Genomic DNA, 26291 nt, shown 5'->3' with positions numbered 1-26291 from the left:
CATGCGGCCAAGATTTGATGTTGCCATCTCTACTGTTGTGTCCTAGTCAATGGTGAGATCTTCTTTCGATTATCCATGGTGAAAGAAGATCCTAGACCGAACTCCTTCGTAGGGGTTTTATGGATCTCCCTAACCGTTCAAATACATTTCTCTTTGGTGCGGCCTACTCTAATTTGGTCTGCTACCCAAGTTTGGTCGGTTTCTCCTACCACGGAGGACACCGACGACATTAATTTGAGCCGGGAATGGCTCTGTATCAATTTTCATCTGCGGCTTATCGGCCAACTATAGGCGGCCTTCCTTAATAGCCTTTTGTACTACATTTTTGAAAGTGATATAGCTCCCAACCTGATATCCGAACAAGACATGCCATTTGCAATAAGATTTTCCACCTAATTCTTCGTCGGATGGCATTTTATGGCTTTCTTTGAACTGGAGCTGATTATCCTTCGCTGTACCTTGGGATTGGCCTTCTTACTCCGAGGTACTTTGAGCACCGGGCAAGTATACGCCTTTCCTTGCGATATTTCTGCCAGGAACGTTTCCTCTGGCTCCTCCGGGCAGTCTGTTTTGTCCTCTTGGACTTGGACAAGATGTGCTGTATTTCTGAATTTTAGCATAGCTGCTTGAGAATCCCGGAGGAGCTATTTAGCCTTAACTGCTTTTCTAATAAGCTGCAGGAGGTCATTGCATTCCTGCAGGGCTATTTTCTCTCGGAGCTGGTGTGTCATATTATCGATAGCCATATTCACCACTTGATTTTCAGATATCCGAACCTAGCACAGCTCTTCGGCCCTGCGGAACCTCTCTAAAAACTGTTCCAGCGGTTCGTCGTACTTTTGCCGTAGGTTGGTCAGATTTGAGACCGTCACCTCCGGCAGCGGATTATAAAAGCATTCATAGAACGCTCTTTCGAGGTCCGCCCACGTGTTATAGGAATTTGGCGGCAAAGACGCATACCACGTAATGTCGGCCCTCTAAGGGACAACGACAATAGCTGGAGTTTGAACCATTGGTCCTAAACTCTCATCCGCACTGTGTTGTGAACTGACCGATGTGTTCAACGGTGGACCATAAATCCTCACCTAAGAACAACGTAAATTTAGGGACCCGTTCATTCCGGGGTAGCGGGTGATCAATGGTAATCTGATCCACAAATGGCCGTTGATAATGCGGCCGAGCGGGAAGCCGGATAGAATCGCCATACAGCCTCCGAATCACTTCCTCGATAAACTGCGGGTTAATAATCGGCCGCGGCGGCGGAGCAACTTTGGTGTATCCTCCAAGCTGCCCCGAGCTATGCTGGACGCGAGGAAAATATTGTTGATGGCCCTATGGGGGGTAAGCCAGGGGTGGACGTCCTCGATTCCTCTCGGCTGGTACTCGTGGAGGTGCTGCCGGTGGAGGGACAAAATTTCTGAAATTGATCAACGAACCCTACTGTGCAAGTCCGTACCCCTGCTTTGCGGCTGGTCCGGCAGGGTGAGCTTTCTGGTATACTGCATGCCTCTAGGAGGAGGCGGAATGGTTAGAGCTTGTGCACCCGAGCCCCAAGGAACTGCTACAGTCGACGGAGCTGAGCCCCATTAACCCGGAGGAGCTGAAGCTGCCCCCAAGGCAGATTCAGAGGTCGGGCGGATGCTTCCCAAGTCATCCCCGGAGCTAGAGGAGCAGCCGGAGATGTTAAGGCCGTGGTCGGCTGTGGCCCCCAATGGTCAGCCATGTCTCATCCGGCAGGGACATTTCATTGACCATTTGCCCTCGCGAGCGATGTGGGCGTGCTCACGCCACCGAACAAAGGATTATTTTTCCATTGGGCGGCTGGTGGCGTGTATCCGCTATTCCCCGGATGTCTTTGATGTGGCGGCGGCCTTAAGATGGCCTGCCCTGAGGACCGCCAAGGTCTTTCAACCACTGTTTCATCCCGGTGGTTGTTTTCTTCATTTTCTTTACTTAGTATGGTGACGTTGCTATATTGGAGTGTCGTTGGAGGGTATCCAGACGTGCCCCCCTATGGCACCTTCTTCGGAGGTGCGTTTTTATCATCACCAAGATCGGCCGCCTGCACTTTACCCTTGCGCAACTCTTCCTCTCTCGCCCATGCGATCCCATTTCGAATAGTTGGTTTCAGGATGTCTACGAGATATAGGGAAAATGTCAATGTTGACTCGTGGAAGGCCGTTTGGATCTTCCCACGGATCTGATTTTGGAGGATGCTTGCAGAAATGGACAACATCCGTTCTTCACTCCCCGGAGCAGCAGAGGACTCATCCTGCGCAAGTTCTCCGGGCGCGCGTGACGCCGAAGTTTTACCGGAAGTTTCTTTATCTTTCGACATTGCAGATTTTTTCAGCAAGGGTAACTTGCGACTCCTTTGTTGCATAAAAAGTGCGAGACTCCTCGGAGTCCCATTGGGAGTGCCAATCTATTGTCGCTAAATTTGTCGATGATGGTCCGATAAATCTAGGCCAGTCGAAATTGACAATAATCGGGTTCCCCAACCTACTCAAAAAAGTTTTCAGGCTAAGTCTTGCGATAGGGTAAAAATAAATTGATCGAAAAATGCAGGAAACACTATGCTACACTGAAGAAAAAAAAAAACGTAGGAATGCTTAGTGAAAGGAATTAAATTTACTTGGGTAATCTAATGCAACAAGAATTTTAGGAAAAGGAAAAACAATAATAAAGCAATAAATTGCAGGATGAAAAAAATGGAAAGAAAAGAAATGAATCTTATTGTTCTGGATGGGGTGGATTGGATGTGTGTTGTTTCCTCCTCTATTTGCTCCTTTTAAATCACCTTTCCCCACGAATTTAGGAACTATCTTAATTACTCCTCAATTATTCTTTATCCACATAACCCATTCCCCCGGAACGGTTCCACGTCAAGATGTTGGGTCAATGGACTGCCAATCTAAGTGGGTTGCTTCTCCTCCGGGTTGGTTTTGTCAAGCTTTGGCCTGTTTCTGGTTCATCCAGGCTGGACTGTTGGGCTGACTTTGTGGATCTTTGAGTTTGTCTTGTTCTGAGTTGGACCAAATCCAATGGGGATAACAATCATATAATCAAACAAATTGAATTTAATATAATTTTATCTAATATTCAATCACATAGAAAAGTAAATATTATATTAATTAATCTATTAATTATATAATTTCTCAAAATAAAATAATTAAGAATTTATAATCTCATCTTTGTAAACGCAAACTTATATTTCAGGCGGTTCATTAACCTAATAACATTGAAGCAGTAATAAAGCAAGTCAAATGGTAAAAACAATATACAAGTTGGCTGTTTGATTTGGCGTAATAGATAGTTGGCTCCCACCACTAACTAACTGTATGTATATATATACATGTATATGCCAAATTGTAGAGAGAGGGAGAGCAGCAGCAGCACTCTGTGGGCAGTGAATGTTTGTATTGTATTGTATATGAAAGTGACATGTATCTTATTGAATAATCTAATCTAATCTAATCTAATCCAATTCACCTTAAGAGGGAAGACATAGATTAGCACATGGAAACACTAGCAAATTAAAAGCAATTCTTAGCCTTTGAGGAAATTAGATTAGATTAGCAAAGTTAAAGTTTATTGGCAGGCAGCCAAATACTAATAAGCACTACATATATATATATATATATATCACCATTTTATTGCTTGTGATGTTACTTAACCCATGCCCAATCTCACATGCCTAATTCTAATTCTAATTCTAAATCCATTTTTCTGTCTTATCCTGTTTTTACACAGATATTCCCAAGTTTTAGGTATCATCGTCATCATCACAACTTTCCTGTGGTTGGAGCAGATCATACAAGACATAAAATTATTTCACTTCAAGATCAATTAAAGGTGCCATAAATGAAACAAGAAAATAGAAGTACATTAAAAAAAAAAAAAATTCACTAGAAAATAAGAATTTTTTTTTCTTTTCTGTAAAATAGATAATTAAGTTGAGAAATATAAAAAAAAGATATAGTGATTTGAATGAATCAATAAATAAGAAATGTTAAATCATATAAGAGATTGTTTTAGTAGGTGAGAATTTATAAAAAAAATATTACTAGTAATATTTTGTTCAAATAATATAAATTAAAAGTAGTATTTTTGTAACATCGTATTAGTATAAATTAAAAACGATAAAAACTAAATATTTAAATAATAAATTAGATTTCATAGTTTTAAAAATCAGAATATTTTAATTTTAAAAAAAATAATAAAAATTAAATAATAAATGAACACACCACGTAATTTATCTTTCGTATATGAGAAAAATAAAAAATAAAAATAAGGAATGTGAGATGATATACTTCCTCCGTCCCAATAAATAGTTTTGGTTACCATTTTTGTCTGTCTCAAAACAATAGTCTCATTTCTATAAATAACTATATCACCGTAAAACTATTCCTACATTTTAATTATTATTACACAATTACGATTACTTTTTACAGTAATATACTCACAAGGACAAAAAAAAGTCATTTATCATTACTTTTTACCGACTACCAATATAATATTAATATTATTTAAATCTCGTATCCAACACAATAACACTAAACTTTTTGAGACGGAGGGAATATTTCTTAAGTTTAATTTATCTGATAAAAAATAAAATAAAAGAAATGAATATATTTTTATTTTCTTACTCTCAATACCTTTAAATTTCTTTAAGCATTCCGTTTCACAATGACTAATCTCACCTAGGAAACATTTAACAGAATTGAGGAAGAAAAAAACATCACCTTACAAGTTAGAACCAAACTAACTATTAGCATTCAATATTTTTTTAAAAAGAAAAGAGGCGGTTGTTTCTCATGCTTCTACGCCTTTCCTAAGTATATTTTATGGATTCTTTTTGGTGGTCGTTTATATTATATTTCTTAGGAAGCGAAAACAGAGCCTGCGGACAGCAACTTGTTCCAATCAGACAAATCAAATTGGCCAAATGATTTTATTACAATTGATATACATCGCCTTCACCAGTGGTCCTATTCCTTCCTTCCTACCTATCTATGAACACAGTCTCAGCCTCATCCCGATTATATATATATATATATATATACACACATACTTAGTTTCCCTCCTTGCATGAATAGCAGTATCGAGAATTTTCTTTACTACTTCCATAGATGAATCTATCCTACTCTACTCTTACATTAAAAGCTGTCATAGAAGAGAGGTGATTGAGGTTGTCGTCGCCGTCGTGGTTGTCCTCAGAAAAGTCATTTTTGTTGAGGTGTTGCCGCAGATCAATCGATCTCCTCAGAATGGCTGCAAGAAAAATCCTTCGGCGAAGAGTGATCGGCAATATTTTCATTCCAAACAAAAACTTGGATTCGCAAACGGAGATATCTCTCCAAGAGTATTCGGTCGCGCAACAAACTTTCACGTGCGGTTCTTTTTCATGCCCGTAATCCATACTACATGTATATATATATACATACATATACACACCTATAACTTGTCGCCGATATTACTTCAACCTTTACCTTTATTCTGTCAGTAATATTTTTGTTATATTTTCCTTAATCACAAACGTTTTTTCTTATTGAGGAAAATCTCTTCTTTTTCTTGTTAAAACCTGACTTCCATCTCTGTGGTTGCTTCGTTGTCCCGGAACAAAAAAAAAAAAGTGTGTTTGTAAGCTCATGGAATGTAGGAGGTGTTGTGCCGCCGGACAACTTGAATCTCGAGGAGCTGCTCGACACTGAAAACACCATCACAGATATATATGTTTTGGGGTACGATGATTGTGATCGATCCTCAGTTTTCTCTAATGAAACAAACAAGAAAACAAACGGACAAGTTGACTTTTGGCAGGTTTCAAGAAATTGTCCCTCTTAATGCTGGGAATATTCTTGCACCAGAGAATAGCCATATTTCAAGCAAGTGGAATTCTCTAATCAAAGCAGCTCTCAACAAGAGGTCAAAACTAGTCGTCAACGAGGAGGAGGAGGAGACGCAGAAGGCGCCGCAAAAGGCAGATGGCGGAGGAGAGGCGACGACGCAAAGAATTCATCCTGTGAAGATGAACAGCAACGCGATGGATTGGAGGTCGACGAGAATTCCTGAATTAGAATTCGAATGCATAATTAGCAAACAAATGGTGGGATTATTCATTACAGTGTGGGCGCGACGCGACTTGTGCGCTTATATCACCCATCCAACTGCCTCGTGCGTAGGATGTGGAATTCTCGGACGCCTCGGAAACAAGGTAATATGTATGTATGTATGTATATTACAACATAAGGACAATAATAGTAATAACTCTCGTATTACTCTTACACTCACACTTGCACTTGATAACAACAGGGTTCAGTCTCCATCAGTTTTCGGCTGCATGAGACGAGCTTTTGTTTTGTGTGTTGTCATTTGGCTTCAGGCGGCAAAGAAGGCGACGAGCGGCAAAGAAATACAAATGTAGCCGATATACTGACGCGCACCGTATTCCCTGCGCCACAGCGCAACCATCATCATCCTCTGCCTACGAAAATTCTACACCATGAGTATGCCATGCCAGACATTTATATCTATCTATCTATCTCTATATATCTCCAATTGGATTTTGAATCTCCATTTCTCTCTTGTTTTTGGTCACTTCGTTTTTGTTTCGATATTTCCATTTGAATTGGTTAGGAAGAAACACACATGAGACAAAATCAGTATCTTCCCTTGTCCTTCTTTTAGTAGAAAGAATTTCTCATGTTTCAACTAGCCAAAATGGATAGTGTCATGCTGATCATGTCTGATTTGCCTAATAAACACATAAAAAATATACAAGACATGTCATGATATGCTTTTATTTACGTAACACAACATATATTTGTGGCAGGATCATCCTTCCTACTTGTAGGTGTTAGGCCCAGCCCACACCCAAGCCCAAAATCTTTGGGCCTTTTGGGGATTTTTTCTTTTATTATTATATATAAAAAAATGTTATAAATATATGATAATTTTAAAATTTGAGTTTTTTTTTTTAATTTTTATTTATATATTGTTGTAATATTTCATAAAAAATATAATTCTACATCCGAAATCTATTTTCATTTTCTTTATATTACATGTCAATCAAGCCTAATTTGTTTTTTATGAACCCATTTTTATATTAAAAACTCAATTAAATAAAGGTTTTTTTTTTTTTTTTTTTTTTTTTTTTTTTTTTTTTTGTAGTTCGGAGCCCATCAAAATCTGTATGAATATATTTCTTATATTGAAATCAATAGTAGCATGTGGCGTGTAGAAACTATACGACGTGATGTTAGTTCAAGTACAATATTTTTATTACATTAACATAAATCATATAGAATTTGTTGTTATATGGTGTATTGTCACTGCAAGAAATTATCAATTTTGTAACGAAATTTTTTTGTTACTAAATTCATTTTTTCCGTTACTAATGATATTAGATATGGAATTAGAGATGGAATTACGTTAGCTACGTGAACTTTAGTAACGGAATTCCGTTACAAATATACTATTTTCTTGTAGTGTGTGTAGCATTATATTTGGTATAATGGTGGCCTTCATCTAACTCTACAAGTATTTTCCAACCATTGTTCGTACAGTCGGATCATTTGGCTCGGCGACTTGAACTACAGAATTTATCTTCCTGAGGCTACAACCCAATCCTTGGTGAAGAATAAGGAGTGGAGGATGTTGTTAAGACATGACCAGGTAACACAATACAAGAACAAACCTGCTGTCCTAATGTTTGAAAGAAAATCTTTCCAACTGTGCCTATGTGTTAAAACAGCTGAAAGCAGAACTGGCCAAAGGCCGCGTGTTTGAAGGTTGGCACGAAGAAGAAATCGAGTTTGCGCCCACATATAAATACGACCAAAACTCAGATGACTATTATGGAAGCAGCCATAACATGAAAGCCACAAGGAAAAGGTCTCCGGCATGGTAAGCTGGAAGGAATTTTTATTACATGTTGTCGAATTCCACAACACATTAATTGTAGCAGCATCTGATGAGGGGTTCAAAATCTCTTAGGTGTGACAGGATAATTTGGTTTGGAAAGGGATTGAAGCAAATACAGTACAGCAGAGTTGAGTCTAGATTATCAGATCATCGACCCGTTCGAGCAATTTTCATTGCACGTGCTAAGGAATCATGACTAGATAAAGAGACAAACTCCAGATTCTTGATTAATCCATCAAGTTGTCCCCCATCAAATATGTAAGATTAAATATAACTCTACTTTAAAATTTATAAGCAACCATGCATATATAAATGCCTTCAAACTCCACGTCGATTACGAAACATGAAGAGATGAAGAAGGGAAAGGATAGTGCACGAATATGAGTACATGAATCGCTGAAAACAAGAAATTAAACTACACAAGTCAAAAGAGAATAAACACATATCACAAAAATTAAAATGATTGAATGCTTAGGAACCAGCTATTCTTACAACATTAAAACGTCAGAAGAAGGGGATATATAGCTGAACAAGAACATTTGCAGATCAAAGACGAAGGTTGATTTTTTTATTAAAATTAATTTAAATAGAAGGTTAATTTATTAATAAAACGAAAATTGAAACAACTAAATATTTATAAGTCGAAAAGCAAAACAAGAAAACCCAGAAAAGTAGAAAAATGCAAAGCTCTAAACGATCTCGGAAGGCCAAATAAAATAGAAAGCACGCCACTATTGGGTTGTTTGGGATGAGGCGTGTGAATTTTGTCCAAAAGGCATGAAGAAAACCAACAGTTATCATAAGTTAATCACTGGTTTTCCATACTGGAATCAATCCTTAATTGAATTTATTGTAGCAGGTATTTCCAGGGATGGACCTAACCACATTCAAATCAAAGATGCACTCATAATCACAGATTTATCATGTAGGTCGAATAAAATTTTACCTGTTGGAATTCTTACTTTGAGAAAAATTTGATTAGTTAAAGATTCAGCTTTCTTGCCCTTAAATAACAAATATTTAACCTAGTATTCATGTGGATAACTATTTGATTAAAATCGAATTTCGATCAGAGAGAAATAGGCTGAAAAATGAGTATTTGATATTGTATTCATGCAGCAGGAAAGTTGAGTAATAGAAATTATTTTCCATATTTATTGGCATTAGAACTTTATGCTCCACAGTGAATACTATGAAAAGAGATCTTGGTTATGACTTATTAGTTAAGAGATCTTGGTTATGACTTATTAGTTATTAGGATACGTGTCATTATTTTGTATAAACACATTATATATATAATGATAGGTGTCATTTAATTGCATTGATGAATCACCCAATTTGATGACTAATGGTTTTTGTAAATGGTCTATAAATATACCTAAATCTTGTGTACTAATAGGTATGATTTATAAAAATTTTATTTCCACTTTGTCTCTCTCTCGGCTCTTTCCATTCTCTCTCTCTAAATTATATACAAACACTCGTACATATATATACATATATATTATACATTATTACTATAGTTATATTTGATATATTTCATAACACGTTATCAGCACGAGGCTTTGCTGAGGAAGTGCATATAAAGATAGCGTATTTTTTTTGTTGTTGTTTTTTGTTGTATTACTCGAAAGGTTGCGGAATTTCTGGTAAATATTTATTTTCTTTTAACAATGTCTAATATAGCAAAATTTGAATTTCCCCCACTGGCAATTACTGGAAATAATTATATGCCGTGGGTAATGGATGTCGAAATGCACCTCGAATCCATGGGGCTTTCGAAAACAATAATTAGTGAAAATGAATGCACAAATCAAGAATGTGCAAAGGCAATGATTTTCTTGCGTCATCATATTGACAAAGCCCTGAAAATGAAATATTTAATGGTGAAAGATCCATTTGAATTATGGACAAATTTGAAAGATCTGTTTGGACACTTGAAATCTGTTCTATTACCAAAAGCGAAACATGCATGGCAACACTTGCGTTTGCAAGATTTTAAAACAGTTGCTGATTATAATTCCATGATGTTCAAAATCACATCCCAGTTAAAATTTTGTGGAGAAAATATTTCTGATAGGGATATGTTGAAAAAAATATTTACCACGTTTCATGCCTCTAATATAGTTTTACAGCAACAATATCGAGAAAGGGGTTTTAATAAATATTGTGATCTTATTACTTGTCTACTTGTTGCTGAACAAAATAACGAATTATTGTTAAAAAATCACGAATCGAGGCCAACTAGTGCGAGTCCATTCCCTGAAGTGAATGCGACTCAGTGTTTAAATAATATGCCTAGATTCTACCGCGGACGAGGTCGCGGACAAGGCAGTGGACGTGGATTTAGTCGTGGACGTGGATTTGGTCGTGAACGTGGAATGAGTCTTGGACGTGGAGCCGACCGTAGACGAGGTCGTGGCAGGTTTGGTTCATATTATCACTGTCAGGGATATTTTGATGAGCAGGAATCGAATAGGCCTATGAAGCGGCTTCAGAATGATGTTGGTCAGAGTTTAAAGAAAAACGAGGATAAATGTTATCGTTGCAGAATGATAGGACATTGGTTCAGAAATTTTCGTCCCAATTCTTATTTCGTTGAGCTGTACCAAAATTCCCTGAAACAGAAAGATAAAGTACCCGAAGAAGTTAAAGCACCGGAAAATGTCAATCCCCAAGAAATTAATTTTTCAGAGAATGTTGCCAGTGGAAGTGGGGGTGATAAATGTAATGATAATACGCAGCTAGATGTATCTGATTTTCTAGTACACCCTGAAGGTGGGTACTATGAAAATCCCGGAAATGCGATATGAAATGCATATAGATATGTGTATATATTTTTGTAACACATGTAGTTTTTGCTCCCTACATTTTGTAATGATATGAAAGCTATGTATTTTCTCCAAACTTTTGATATATTTATTCTTATATTTCTCCCAGAAGAAGAAGTATGAATGTTGAGCACGTTATAATGAATAATATGGAAGACAGTTCATGTCTCATTTATAGTGCATCAACGCACACTATTTTATTTTAAAATATAAGAAATATTTCACCAACCTGAAGTTGGAAAAAATTGAGGTGAATACCATAAGTGGTTGTGCGAAGTTAATTGAGGGCTCTGGAAGAGCGATAATATTTATCCCCGAAGGAATAAAACTTGATATCCAAAATGCACTATATTCTAGTAGATCTCAAAGAAATTTGTTGAGTTTTAATGATATTCGGAGAAATGGATATCATATTGAGACATCAAGTGAGACAAATAATGAATTTTTGTTAATTACAAAATTCATTGATGGACATAAATATATATTAGAAAAATTGCCTTCATTGTCTTCCGGATTATATTGCACAAAGACTAATGTGGTTGAGACATATCTGGTAGACAAGAAGTCTACAGATTTTATGATTTAGTATAACCGGTTTGGGCATCCTCGTAATACTATGATGAGACGAATTATTGAAAATACCAATGGCCATAAGTTGAAAGATCAAAGGGTATTAAATACAAATGAGTTTATATGTGTTGCTTGCTCAAAAGGGAAGTTAATAACTAGACCATCACCGGCAAAAGTGGAAACTGAATCCCTTTCATTTTTAGAACGAATTCAGGGTGATATATGTGGACCTGTAGATCCACCATGCGGACCATTTCGATATTTTACGGTACTTATCGATGCATCTACTAGATGATCGCATGCGTGGTTATTATCTACCCGCAATTTGGCATTTGCGAGGTTGCTTGCTCAAATAGTTAGATTACGAGCTCAGTTTCCAGATCACCCAATAAAGAAAATTCGTCTTGATAATGCTAGTGAATTTTCATCTAAGACTTTTGATGATTATTGCATGTCTATTGGAATTGACATTGAACATCCTGTACCTCATGTACATACTCAAAATGGTCTAGCTGAATCACTTATAAAAATGCTGCAATTAATTGCAAGACCTATGCTAATGAAATCCAAACTTCCCGTATCTGCTTGGGGATATGCAATTATGCATGCAACAACACTGATAAAATTAAGACCGACAAGCTATCATAGTTAGTCCCCAGTACAATTAGTGTACAATGAAAAGCTCAATATTTCACATTTGAGAACTTTTGGTTGCGCGGTTTATGTGCCAATTGCACCGCCCCAATGTACAAAAATGGGCCCCCAACGGAGATTGGTGATATATGTCGGGTACGAATCACCATCTATCACTAAATATCTTGAACCATTAACTGGTGATTCGTTTACAGCTCGTTTTGCTGATTTTCATTTTGACGAGTCGCATTTCCCGATATTAGGGGGAGAAACTGATCAACTGAAAAAGGAAATTACTTGAAAAATACCATTCAGTTTTCTTGATCCTCATACAAGTCAAAGTGAATTAGAGGTACAAAGAATTTTACATTTGCAGCAAATAGCAAATCAATTGCCTGATGCTTTTTGTGACGCCAGCAGAGTCACTAGATCTTATATAGCTTCTGAAAATGTACCTGCTAAAATTGTTATTCCTGGAGACAAAATACAAAGTGCTAATGAATCAAATGTACGCCTAAAGCGTGGCAGACCTGTAGGTTCCAAAGATAAAAATCCTTGAAAGAAAAGAGGAACAAATGAAAGGGTTGATGATTTGAATGTTAATCAAAACTCTAAAAAGACAGGTAGTAACATGGATCAGATTTCTAGAGAAATTGATCCTGATAAACTTGATGAGGATGTTAATCCTAATAGAATTTCTTCTGAAGATAATGAAATTATTGAAAATTCAATAAATTATTTTACTACTGGAAAGCATTGGAACCGAAGTGATACAATTATGGATAATGCTTTTGTATATAATGTAGCACTTGATCTAATGAAAAATGACTATGATCCAGAACCTAGATCAGTTGATGAATGTCGGAAAAGAATAGATTGGCCAAAATGGAAAGATGCGATCCAGTCTGAATTAAATTCACTGGCAAAACGAGATATTTTTGGACCCTTTGTTCAAACACTTGAAGGTGTTAAGCCTGTTGGCTATAAATGGGTATTTATTCGAAAGTGAAATGAGAATAATGAAATTGCCAGATATAAAGCAAGACTTGTTGCCCAAGGTTTTTCACAAAGACCTGGAGTTGATTTTAATGAAACATATTATCCAGTAATGGATGGAATAACATTTCGATATCTTGTCAGTTTGGCAGTACATGAAAATTTGGATATGCGTCTGATAGATGTTGTAACTGCATATTTATATGGCTAATTGGATAGTGATATTTACATGAAAATCCTGAAGGATTTAGTATGTCTGATGCATATAAATCAAAGCCAAAAGAATGTTATTCTATTAAATTACAAAAGTCTTTGTATGGGCTCAAACAATCTGGTCGCATGTGGTATAATCGTCTCAGTGAATCATTATTGAAAGAGGCATACGCCAATGATTCTATTTGTCCATGTATTTTTATAAAAAAAAAATGGGAGAAATTTTTTAATAATAGTTGTCTATGTGAATGACTTGAATTTAATTGGAACCCCTGAAGAGATCCAAGAAGCTATTGAATATTTGAAAAGGCAGTTTGAAATTAAAGATTTCGGGAAAACGAAATTTTATCTTGGTCTACAAATTGAACATTTGGAAAATGGGATTTTAATACATCAATCTGCATATACCCAGAAGGTATTGAAACAATTTGCAATGGATAAAGCACATTCATTAAGTACTCCAATAGTCGTTAGAACTCTCGATCCTATTAAAGATCCTTTTAGACCAAAAGAGGAGAATGAGGAAGCACTTGGTCCTGAAGTACCATATTTAAGTGCTATTGGTGCACTAATGTATCTGGCTAATAGTACTAGACCAGATATAGCATTTGCTATAAATTTATTAGCCAGATTTAGTGCAATGCCAACACAAGGACATTGGAAAGGAATCGAACATATTTTTCGTTATCTCCAAGGATCTATCGATCTTGGTCTATTATATCCAAAAGGATCTCGACATGAATTGATTGGATATGCAGATGCTGGGTATCTTTCTGATCCGCATAAAGCCAAGTCTCAGACTGGCTATATGTTTACTTGTGGCGGTACAGTGGTATCTTGGAGATCCACTAAACAAACATTAACTGCCACATCTTCAAATAATGTAGAAATAAGAGCAATTCATGAAGCCAGTAGAGAGTGTGTTTGGCTAAGATCAATGATTCACCACATTTTACAGAATTGTGGTTTGAAATCTGAAAATGATAACCCTCATACTATTGTGTACGAAGATAATGCAACTTGTATAGCGCAACTGAAAGAACGATATATCAAGGGAGATAGAACGAAACATATTTCACCAAAATTTTTCTTTACTCATGATCTCCAGAAAAATGGTGAGATAAATGTGCAGCAGATTCGATCAGACCAAAATTTAGCGGACTTGTTGACCAAGGCTTTACCGACCGCAACGTTCGAGAAATTAATAAAGATCATCGGGATGCGTCGGTTGCAATATTTCAAATGATGTCCACATCAGGGGGAGCAATATTTCAAGTGATGTCCACATCAAGGGTAGTATTTTTAATGCATGAATGACGTACTCTTTTTCCTTGACTAGGATTTTTGTCCCGTTGGATTTTTTCTTAGTAAGGTTTTAACGAGGCGTATTCATTGCAGTTAATGACACCTAAGGGGAGTGTTATGACTTATTAGTTATTAGGATAGGTTTTGTTATTTTGTATAAATACATCATATATATATATAATGATAGGTGTCATTTAATTGCATTGATGAATCACCCAATTTGATGACTAATGGTTTTTGTAAATGGTCTGTAAATAGACCTAAATCTTGTGTACTAATAGGTATGATTTATAAAAATTTTATTTCCACTTTGTCTCTATCGTCTCTTTCCATTCTCTCTCTCTAATTTATATACAAACACTCATACATACATATATATACATATGTATTATATATTATTACTATAGTTATATTTGATATATTTCATAACAATCTTGTATATATGTTTGTCCTAATTAATATAAATGACAAGAATGCAAGACAACAGTGTCTTGGCAAATGGGCTTTAGTATAGGCTTTGTCTATTGTACTTGGATCTTTGAAATGGGCATCAAATTGGGCTTGGAGGATTTGTTTTAATTGGGGTTGGGCGTGGGGTGAATGGGTTTTCGATTTGATCTTTTAATCAAGGATTTTAATATGGACAGCTAAAAGAATAGTCAGTAGCGTTGGAAAGGTTAATAGCTATTAATTTTGGAAAGTATCCTTCTGATTCAATTATTCACCAGTCGTCCGATGAGATGAATGATCAAGTAGGGTTAGATGTGTAAATTCAGTTCACAAAAAAAAAAAGGAAAAAAAAGAGAACTTTATATTTTTCGGCCGACGTGTAACAAGATGAAACATAAGGATGTGCATTCCGGTGGATCAACAAAAAATATGTTTTTAAGAAACGTCCGTGGATAATTTTTTGGGTAAACTGATTTTTTTTATTTCGTAACTAAACTTCTTTATCATTTTAGTCTAATAATTGGATTCCTCTATATTTTAGTCTTGTAATTGGAGCATGTCGCAAGGAAATTGAAAATAGAGCATTTATTATTATGTATCAAGAAGAAAATGTGGTACATGATAGCATTAATGCAAAGTATCTGAAAATGTATTATCCTGTCTTTTCAAGTCACAATAAATAGTTATCCAGTAAAATTATTTTGAACCCATCAATGATTTAAACCCTTTGAAGGGTTTATTCTTCGTCTGAGAAGGTGTTCCTCTTTTTCCGATACATAATCCTCGTCCAGCTACTAGATACTAATTATGGTTCCTCATCGATAAGGTCTTCAAGGCCAAGTCAATATTGGTCTCATTTTTTCTGCATTTCTTCCAGGTCTTGTTCAGTACAAGTTTTCATGTCTTGTAAAGATTGGCGTTCCCGATCCACCAGAACCCGTTATCGTGCGAATTATGATCTTTGTTGGGCAAATACATTGTTCCAACTGAGATCAGGCAGGAAATACCATGAAATTATGTTCCATCGAATCCGTGTGATGGTCAAGGTCAGGAATGCAACTGAGGATATCACTTAGTGTTTCATACCCAATGGAGACACATTCCATTAGGTGAATCACAAGATGCATTGGTCTTTTGCCTCGTTTGGAAAATTTGAATTTGAAATCTAGTTGCTTAAGTACTTGTATTAGGCCTTCAGCATGGCCACCAACAGGGTGTGGACCTACGAAGAATGGTTGCAAAGAAATTTTCCAGTTACTAGATGGAACATGGATGCGGGCAGAAGTCATTCTAACCAGGAAAGAAAAAGGCTCGGTAAACAATTATAAGACAGGTATGATTTATTTATTGAGGAAGGGTTGGGAGTGAAGATTTGGTTATATGGTGATTAATTGCCATGGTGTTCTGATCCACAAATAGAGGCATGTTTTTTGGGTCAAACTAGAAATTTTATTAGTGAAAAAAAAATTTACATGTTGGTTAATAACAAAGCATCTAAGACAAGATCGAGGTCATTCCATTTTTGTTAGGATCGAGCTGCCTTGCTATTGTCGGTAGGCTATATAATGCTCATAGATTAGCCTTGATTAAATGGACGCTTGCAACATTTCATACAAGGTCGTTCGGCTCTGTCGATAATCGACAATCAGATTTGTCTCGTGTCGGCTTGGTTGAGGTTGACAATGAGGCTTCGATAGCAGCAAAATAAGTTTAGGATGGAGGCTGAGACAGACCAACTATTGGAGTTTGGGCTACCGGAAGATCATATTGGAGTTCGGTGATTTGTTCCAACAGTCGGTGTAATTGGCGGTCGATTCGGAAGGATAATGAATCAACAAAACGATTGCGACTTGAGCCAGAGCTCGAAGATCTTCAGGCTGCAAGTCAGCAAAGGACAAAGTTGCACATCGGGTCACGACTAGTTGGTCGGTCGGTTTAGGGAAAATCTGAGGCTGGACGGTTCGTCATTGGCTAACCGGCTTCGGAGGGGTTAGCCGCAGGGAGACCAAAAAACAGGGGCCTAACCGCCGGAACTTTTTTGGGCAAAGGGTCGGCCGTTGGTTGGTCAATTGGTGGTTGCTTAGGAAAAGTCAGCAATATTGGTCAGACCATAATGTCTTGAACAGCACAGTTGGTATCTCAGAGGCGTCGACTATGAGGAAGTTCGCATAGTCGGTTCCTCGGTCTGACCAATCATCGGAGGTTCCTCATGGGGTTGATACTTGTCTCTTGTGCGGGGCCCGTGTTGGGACAGCTAGAAGAAGTTGGAATCATTTGGTTGGATGCAAGAGCCAGAGACCATGGGACCGACCACCACTCACGAAAGAGCTCAACAGTCCGAGGTTCGATTTTGAAAGGAAGACGATGAAAGTTTAGTAAAGGAGAATTAACTTTTGGCGATAGAAAAGGGTTTTGAAATCCCTTGTGATTTGACTGAAACAACGTAATAATTATACTGTTGTTGTTGCATACTCCCAACCGTCATTTCTAGCACTGATCGATGGTGACTTTTGGGAGTCAGGGAGGAGGAGGCAAGTTGTTGAGTACAAAAAATAAGATTAAGGTTTGAGCACAGGAATGATGAACGGATAGGCTCAGTTGTGGTCCAGTGGTGGGCCAGATCCATTTGGTTGGAATGGTTGTTAGGGCTTAACTGGTCGGACGGACGGCCTTGCAGACAATATATTCGTTTGAGTGAGTGCCTTAGGACGGTTGGTTACAAAAGTGACCGACGTGGAAGCAGTGTTTTGGACGGTTCAAAGGTAACTGACGTGGAAGCAGTTTTTTGGATGGTTCAAAGGCAACCAACGTGGAAGCAATTTTTTGACGATTAAAAGGTAACCGGCGTGGGAGTAGTTTTTTGGGCGGTTCAAAGGTAAACGACGTGGAAGCGGTTTTTGGACTGTTCAAATCGGTAACCGATATGAAAGTGGTTCTAGACGATTTGGTTTGATACGTATATTAGTAACCTCAGCGATAGAGAACATACATCTTCAATCAGGCAAAATTCCAAGAATCTTACTGGGGATCCTCTTTATTTATTGTTGTTTTACATTTTCTTCAACTCTTAGTTTATCACTTGAGGATTTATAGTCCCAAATTTTATTGTTCAAATTTTAAATATAGCTTCAAATTTTACTTTCAATTGTTGAAATGATCGTCAACAAATATACAAAAGAAAAATAAAATATATCCTAGAAAAACGTGTCTAGAATATTAAGTAATATAAGTGATAAATCAAATCTCAGGAAATTTATATTTCAATGTAAATTCAAAATTAAGTTAAATTAATAGGAAATACTTAGAGTTCATATTATATTGAAAATCAGAATTACTTGAGAATGAATTCATACCAATTAATAAGAAAAAAATTAATTAAAAGATTAATTCTAAATCTTGTTATTTCGATTTCTCTTATTTTGTTATATTGCAATTTAGAAAAAATTTAAACAATATAAAAATAATATACACAGTAATAACAAAAAAAGCAAAAATAAATCAAGTATTTTAGTTATTTAGTTTTAGATTGAATTTAGTTATTTTATATTTTGGTTTTATCTATTAGATTTAACTCTATCGAGTGCCTATTTATAGACATCTATTTTCGTTATTAATAATAATAGAGTTTTTTTAGTCTTCTTAATTTATATCTCACATGGTATCTATATCTTCGTTATAGGCCTCTACTTTTCTTGTACAGTAGATATAAACTACTAAACCCATGTTGCTTTGGTACATTCAACCTGCAATATACTTGGAGGTCTCCCAAATTTGAGATTATTTTATTTTTAATTTTGTTTTAGGGTGTCAACGAAGGTCTTCCAATTTTGAAATTTTGACTATAGTTTCTAGTCTTTTAGTTTAATTCTGTTTTGAGTTCTGATTTTGTTTACAATCGAAGTCATGTATATGTATCTGTCTGCGATTTGTCTGTCACGTTTCTCCCGAGCCATCTTTCTGACTGCATTGAGAGTCCTATTATTTCCGACTCCATCAGAATACTGTTATTTCCGACTTCATCAGAATCCTGTTATTTTCGACTCCATCGAGAGTGCCGTTATTTTTCTGACTCCATCAAGAGTGTTGTTGTTTCTGACTCTATCGAGAGTCCCATTGTTTCCGACACTAATTCAGTTGACAACACTGCTTTGGATTGCACAGTGGATGATTGTGGATGCATTATCTTTGATCTCTCTTTGCAAACTCAAGTCGTTTTGCCAAATTACTTGAGTTTATGGGGACTGTTGAGATACTTTAGTTCTTTAGTTTTAGATTGGATTCAATTGTTTTATATTTTCATTTTATCTATTATGTTTAACTCTATTGAGTCTGTATATTATAACTACTTATAAACCTCTATTGTCTATTTTCATGTAATTTTTTAGTCTTCTCAATTTATTTCTCACATAAGTAATCTCATATATAAATAAAGTTTCATAAAATTTATATATCAATTAAAATTAAAACTAAAACCTAATCTTGGTTAAAGAAAAAAAATACTCACAATCTATTATATGGAAAATTAAAGTAAGTTTAGAACAAATTTATATCGATAATGAGAAATTTAGGTAAATTGTTTTCTTCAGTCCCGCAATTGACCCTAGTTATCATTTTAAAACTCTAAATGAATCATTGCGTGAAAATAGTTCCACAAGTAAACTTTTTTTCCTGAAATAGTCATCCATTGGATTTGCTATCATGTCTCGTCGGTGCTGATGTGGCTGAAATGTTAGCGCTACGTCGATACCACATCAGCAATAACTGAGATTTTTCTTCAAAATTTTGAAACCAAAAGTTCGACTTTAGTCATAATTGGATCAAATTCTAAAAAAGAAATGAATGCTACTTATGGTGCGTATTCCTTCGATTCTGATAAAATTAATGAATCTCTTTATTACATTGAATTTTTTCGAATATTTGAATGCATTAGATGTTGTAAATCTTAATATATGCTAATGGGTTGCTTTATAATTATGAAGTTCGCATTACAGAGTCTTTATCGAGAACCACATTATCATACTCCAACATAAATGATTAGCTGCATTATATAGTTTTATATTTTTTCATTTTATATTCTTAATCAAATGCTTTTCCCTTTCATGCAGACAATGTATTGTTTCCTTCGATTGCATGTTGTGGATGATGCAAGCAATGCTGTCGGCATGCAATATGACGCCGCTAGCTGGTGTCGACGTAGAGTAGGAACGAACATTTTTAGTATGTCTAGGATGTCGGTCGAATAAACTCTTGTTTTAACACGTATAGCTACTACATGCCTTTACCATTCTTCTTAAATAAGAACATCCAAAAATATGTAATGCTTTCATACAAAGTAGTATAATAGTGGGAATAAGTTGATGCAGTAGTACTTGTGCTAAGATCCTTATGCAATATGTTTGTGTTGACTCTGGTAGCTTGCATTGAACTTTTTATCATATATTATTGATCCCGTCCGTATAACAATATTTTATCACATGGCTGATGTTTAGAACAAGGAGTCGAAATCTTCTACTTACCTGTGTCAATTCTTCGTGGCTTTATTGTTTCAAATAGCCTATTATTTTATATTCATCGATTATGATAACAATGGATTTAATCTTCCATGAAGGATTCTCTCATCATGACCGCGAATCGTCAAGTTTATGATATCTATATATCTATATGTCTCTCTATATATAATTTTTGTTATGCTAAAAATAATAATTTAAAATATATTTGTACGAAGGTATTAATGATAAATAAAATATAAAATTTCTAAGAAATTAAATCAATATATGTAAGATTAAAATTAGTAATTATAATATAAAAAATAGTAATTATAATATAAAAATTGTGACATTGTAAAGGTAAGATGAGTTCTAAGGTCTTATTATTTTATGGATGATTACTTTGTTTTCTTAGGGCAGCATTTTAAAACATCACCTAGTCGATGAGACTTCCACAAAGGAATAAGGGTTTAATAATTCAAAAGGATACCCTATATATTGTGCGTCTCCTCTAAGTGAAAGAGCTGGAGGCAAGGGAAAGGTGACCCTACACTTGCTTCAATCTTTAGCAAGAAAGCATTGCAAAAAATGTATATTTCTAGTGGAATTGAATCCGCTACAAATGCTCATTCGTCGTGGCAAAAAGCTCGTATCGGTCCCTTCTACTTATTGGACATGAAAGTAGCCTCATTGTCATCCCAAATCCTAAAATATTTTTTCAAAAATGTCAACAATCATCTCCAGGTTTCACCAGTCACTCTACTAACTACCGAAAAGGCAATTGGGAAAATGTTATTATTCGGATCAATCCCAATGGTAGTAAGTAACACAGTAGCATATGTAGCCTTCAGGTGGCGTCCATCAATAAAAGTTATAGCTTTACATCCATCACTAAAACCATCTCTTAAAGCACCAAAGCACACATAAATACAGTCAAACACATATTCACCATCGTCAGTCTCAATATCCAACAAAACAATAGTTTCTAGATTAGTCTTGCTTAATTCATATGCATAATCCCAAAGAGAGCAATATTAATACATAAGATCTCCATTGATCCATTCCAGAGCACACCACTTTAATTGTCTTATTATCTCCTTCTTAAAACCTTATACCTCTCGTTTTGGATCATATTTAATCTTACGACCAAACCTTCCACTCAACCAAGAATCTTAACATTTAGAACATTAAAAGATCAAAGACAAAATTGAGAATGCTCATGATGCAATACACTTACTTGGAAACCAGTTTCGCCATTCGCCTTCAGTACATTCATCTTCCACTTCTAATTTTGTTCTTGGCATCTCAAGTACAACCTTATATGACTGGATTTCTCTCTTCAACTAATCCTTCGTTGACAAGACTATCCCTATTTTAAACTTTGGAGCATATACATCTATTGAGATCAATCCCAACAGCGATAAGTAACACACCAGCATATGTACCTTTCAAGTGGCACTTATCCAAGCCAATTATGGCTCTGCACCCAGCACTAGAACCTTCACTTAATGCACCAAAGCACAAATAAATACCGTCAAACACAGATTCACCATCGTCAGTCTCAACACCCAACAAAACAGTAGTCCCTGGATTAGTCTTGCTTAAATCATGTGCATAATCCCAAAGACGGTTGCTACAAAAATTCCAAGAAATCAGAGGACAAACAAGGACACAAGAATACAAGAATTTGGTTACCCAATTCGATCAGAATGATCTACATCTGACAGTACTGCCAAGCCATAAATTTTACTATAGAATACGCATACACATGTTAAAGTACATGTCTATTTATAGGCTACGCCTATGCCAATAATATTCAAATCATATATCTAAAATCTATAATATAATATCTAAACCATATCTCTATATTTTAAGATATAATCAAGCTCTATTTCTCAACAATCTCCCACTTAAAGACTGCTTGCATCTTCTACTTCAATATTTTACTTCATCGGCAATGACAGTGCCAAGCTTCTTTCTTCACTCATCGAGGCTAATTAAGGTTGAACACAACCTCAATTCATTTAAGTTGAACACCTTAGGTTGCCTGTCATGATTGCTTATAAATCGGCTCACTACTCCCACTAAACGTGATTTCCACCTCCTAAAGGTATCAAAAGTATCATATTTCTGCATGTGTTTTCCACATCCTAAAGGTATCGAAAGTATCATATTTATGCTTAAGAAAATATACTCATAGCTCCCTTGTAGCATTGTCAATGAACACGATGTTCTACCGCGAGCCTCCAAGAGTCGATACATGAGTTTGTCCCTATAAGTCCGTATGGACCAACTCCAACTTTTCCTTTTTCAGGTCTCTCCCATCCTCTAAGAATGTCACCTTTCATTGTTCCCCAAAGATACAGTCATCACATACTCAAATATCAACATACTTGACACTTGGCAATCTTTATTTTGAAAGGAACTTTTTTATCCCCTTCTCGCTCATATGCCTAAAACAAGAATGTCATAAATTTGTGTCATTATTTATGGCCATGGAACCGATTATGCCTTGCATGCTTTTCGTCATGTACAGAGTATCATCTTATCTCCCTTGAGCCACAAAGGATCCCTTGGTTACCTTCCACGACTTAGTTTAAAAAACTGTCAGGTAACCTGTCTCATCCAATTATTCCACAGAAATCAAATTCCATTTAGACCTGGGACAAGCCTCACGTCATTCGGTCTCCACTCCTCACCATTCGGTATTCTGATTCGAACTATCCTTTTACCTCAGATTTTCAATGGCTCGTCATTTGCAACATAGACAACACTAAAGTTACCTGCGGTATAAGATTCCATGATTCCCGAATCACTGCATCAGTGGAATGACACTTCTGAGTCTAAGATCCATGACTCTATTGGACTGCTAACGCTTAAAATCAGCATATCGGATATCTCCTCTGATGCATTTTCAGAAACCCTTATCATTCTCTGCCCACCTTGCACCATCTATTACAAAAGGACCCGCTGCCTAACCTACCACAACTGTCGGGACCGACCTAACACCGCCAGGAGACTTTCAACACAAGACACCTCCGTAGGTCACAAAGGATTCCCACAACCACAAACAATGCCCCATGCCTCTCAATCCACCCCACCAATGAACTAGGCTCTACTACCACTTGTTATGAGAAAAGAATGAGAAATAAAACAAATAAAAAACACAATGATTTTATGTGGTTCGGTGATGATGAGTCAACCTACATCCATGGGCAGAAACCAGAGAGATTTTATTATACTGATTCTGAAGGTTACAATCATTCCATACAACTAGTAACATTAAATATATATTTATAAGCACCCCAAGACACCTTAAACCCTAATCCCGTTTTTTATTAATTAAGATGGGCCAAAAAGACACCATGCATATTAAAACTGCCTTTTTGCTTTGGTTCCGGGTCGAATAGACAGCTAAGTCCAAGTCACGTTTCAACAATGTTCTCTGTTGGAAGTGCAATTGTCAACATATCAGCTGGATTGTGTTATGTAGCTATTTTTTGAATACAAAACCTGTCTTCCTCCAAAACATCACGGATAAAATTTAATCTTATATCAATATGGTCGGTTCTCTCGTGATACATTAGATTTTTAGCCAAACTCAAAGCATTCTGACTATCATAGAATAACACTAGTTTCTCCACCTTCATACCCAAAATTTGCACCAAACCATGTAACCAGATACCCTTCCTCCTTAATACCTTCAGTCATTGACATGTATTATGCCTCAGTCGTTGACAGTGCAACCGTTGGTTGTAAAGTAGACTTCCAACTCACTAAACATCCAAACAGAGTGAAGATAAAGCAAGTCGGTGATATTTGTTTCACTTAGTCACCCCCGTAATCGGAGTTTACATAGCCAACCAGACCCTCACCACAACCTTTATCATCATATACCAGACAAATATCAGACGCTTCTTTCGGATATCTCATAATCCACTTTATAGCTTCACAGTGAACTTTACCCGAATTAGCCATAAACTTGCTCACCACAATAACCGCATAAGCGAGATCCAGTCTGGTATATACTATCGTATACATAAGACTTCCAACTGCACTTGAATATGAAACCGTTTTCATGTAGCTAACCTCTTCATCTGTAGTCGGTATAGTGCTCTGATCAACTTCAAAGTGTGCCGCAAAAGAAGTACTTACTGGTTTGGACTGATCAACATAGAATGTCTGCAAAACTTTCTCGATATACTTTCTTTGAGAAACCCATTGCCGTCATGCTCCTCTATTATGTCAAATCTTAAACTAACTCTTTAGGATAGCCTTCAAGTCATTAACTACAGCCATGTTTTTAGCTGCAATTAACATATCTCCATATACAACAAAACATACACAAAGGAATCACTACAAACTTTCTTTGAGTAAACGAAGTTATCAAACTGATTAAGAGTATAACCATTAGACGTCATGAAAGAATCAAATCTCTTGTACTACTGTCTCAGAGACTTCTTCAAGCCATATTAGAATTCCTTAACAAACATACATGGAGGAATACTGTTTTTATATCAAGCTGCTCCAACTCGAGATCGAAAACAGCCACCATTGCCGAAAGAACCCGGAAGGTTTTGTGTTTCACCACAGAAGAAAAAACTCATGGTAATCAATTTCTTCCTTTTGTAAGAACCCCTTTGCCACCAGTCTCACCTTGAACCTAACAGGTTAAACACCAAGAATTCTCTTCTTTCTTTTAAAGATCCACTTGCATCGCACTGGCTTCAACCCTTTTGGTAGTGTAACAGGATCCCATATTGTTCTTTCCAAGAGATTGCATCTCTACATCATTGCTATAATCCAGTTTTTTGCATCTTTACTCGCCACACCTTCTTTATATATCTTTGTATCATCAGTGAAAAGATCATCATCAATTGTCAATGCATAAGCCATAGAATACATGTCACATGTATTGAGACATCTTGCGAACCTAGTTGGTTTCTAAATATTTCTCTTTCCCTTACTAACGAGAGACCAAATTCTAGATAAAGACGCATGACCAAGATGAATGTGCCATTAGAAACCAGGGGAAAGAATGGTAGTAAAAGGGGTAGAGAAATTACGGGGAGGAATTTTCAAAAACTGTACCTCAAACAGTTGACCCACTTTCCGACCTATCACAGGAATTCGACCCGTACGTGGATCCTGAATCTGCACACTAGAAGAAGAAAAAATAACGGTATGTCCCTGCTCAACTAGTTGACTAACTAATACAAGATTTAAAGTCAACTGAGGAATGCATTAAGAATTAGGAAGGGAGATAAATGGTATAGATACAAATCCTGAATGAGTAATATTCATGCGACTCCCATTAGCCGTCTGTATAGTTAGTGAAGAAGACATAGGATGCGCATCTATCAAGACACCAAGTGTAGGTGTTAAATGATGACATGGGAGGAATTGGAAACAAGAACTCGATATAAGAGAATCACGATATTCTGGACTGATGAAGCCATATCAGTAACAAATGCAAAATAAAAATTAACTCCGATGACAAAACCAACCATACTACGACGTAAGAAACCAAAATAGGAGGCGGCGGCTGAAAAAAAACAACGGAAGGACGGTGGACGTGCCCTCATGTGCGGCTAGAAGGTGGCAGCGGCGGAGTGGTCGCGACGCTGTAATTTGCATCAGCGGCACGTGGGGGCTGGACGCACCACCTTTGGTGACGAAATTCGGTAGATGAGGTCGCCGAAGAGTGGCGGTTCCAACAATGGCGGGGCGGTTGACGGCGAAAGACGGCGGCGGTGGCGGCAGCTAGGGTTTCGATTTTGCATATTCGGTCGGGCTTATATACCATGCCATGGGAGTTCCCACATGTTTACCAATATAGGACAACATTCAATAATTTTCAAGTGTCTATATATATACAAAC

At 36.5% G+C, this 26291-nt stretch overlaps 1 protein-coding gene across 1 annotated transcript; it reads left to right on the top strand.

Moving 5' to 3' along the window:
* Positions 1 to 5101: 5101 nt before the first annotated feature.
* Positions 5102 to 8229, top strand: LOC127241057 (type IV inositol polyphosphate 5-phosphatase 9-like). The gene is made up of 7 exons (XM_051259947.1): positions 5102 to 5392; positions 5637 to 5744; positions 5824 to 6217; positions 6316 to 6509; positions 7569 to 7677; positions 7757 to 7908; positions 7999 to 8229. The coding sequence occupies exons 1-7, from the start codon at positions 5271 to 5273 to the stop codon at positions 8120 to 8122; spliced, it is 1203 nt and encodes a 400-aa protein (XP_051115904.1). The 5' UTR covers positions 5102 to 5270; the 3' UTR covers positions 8123 to 8229.
* Positions 8230 to 26291: the final 18062 nt, after the last annotated feature.

The sequence above is a fragment of the Andrographis paniculata genome, unplaced genomic scaffold (assembly GCF_009805555.1).
Source record: "Andrographis paniculata isolate CXL003 unplaced genomic scaffold, ASM980555v1 Contig80END, whole genome shotgun sequence".
NCBI classification, from domain to species: Eukaryota; Viridiplantae; Streptophyta; class Magnoliopsida; order Lamiales; family Acanthaceae; genus Andrographis; species Andrographis paniculata.
Note: the sequence above shows the minus strand (reverse complement) of the source record. Positions and strands in the feature narration are given on the sequence as shown.

Bases quoted from the DNA above. Each gene is read 5' to 3' on its own strand.
- LOC127241057 (XM_051259947.1), top strand. From the start codon at position 5,271: ATGGCTGCAAGAAAAATCCTTCGGCGAAGAGTGATCGGCAATATTTTC. The intron at 5,745-5,823 runs GTACGATGATTG...GACTTTTGGCAG, and splicing joins ACAGATATATATGTTTTGGG to GTTTCAAGAAATTGTCCCTC. The intron at 6,510-7,568 runs GTATGCCATGCC...TTGTTCGTACAG, and splicing joins ACGAAAATTCTACACCATGA to TCGGATCATTTGGCTCGGCG.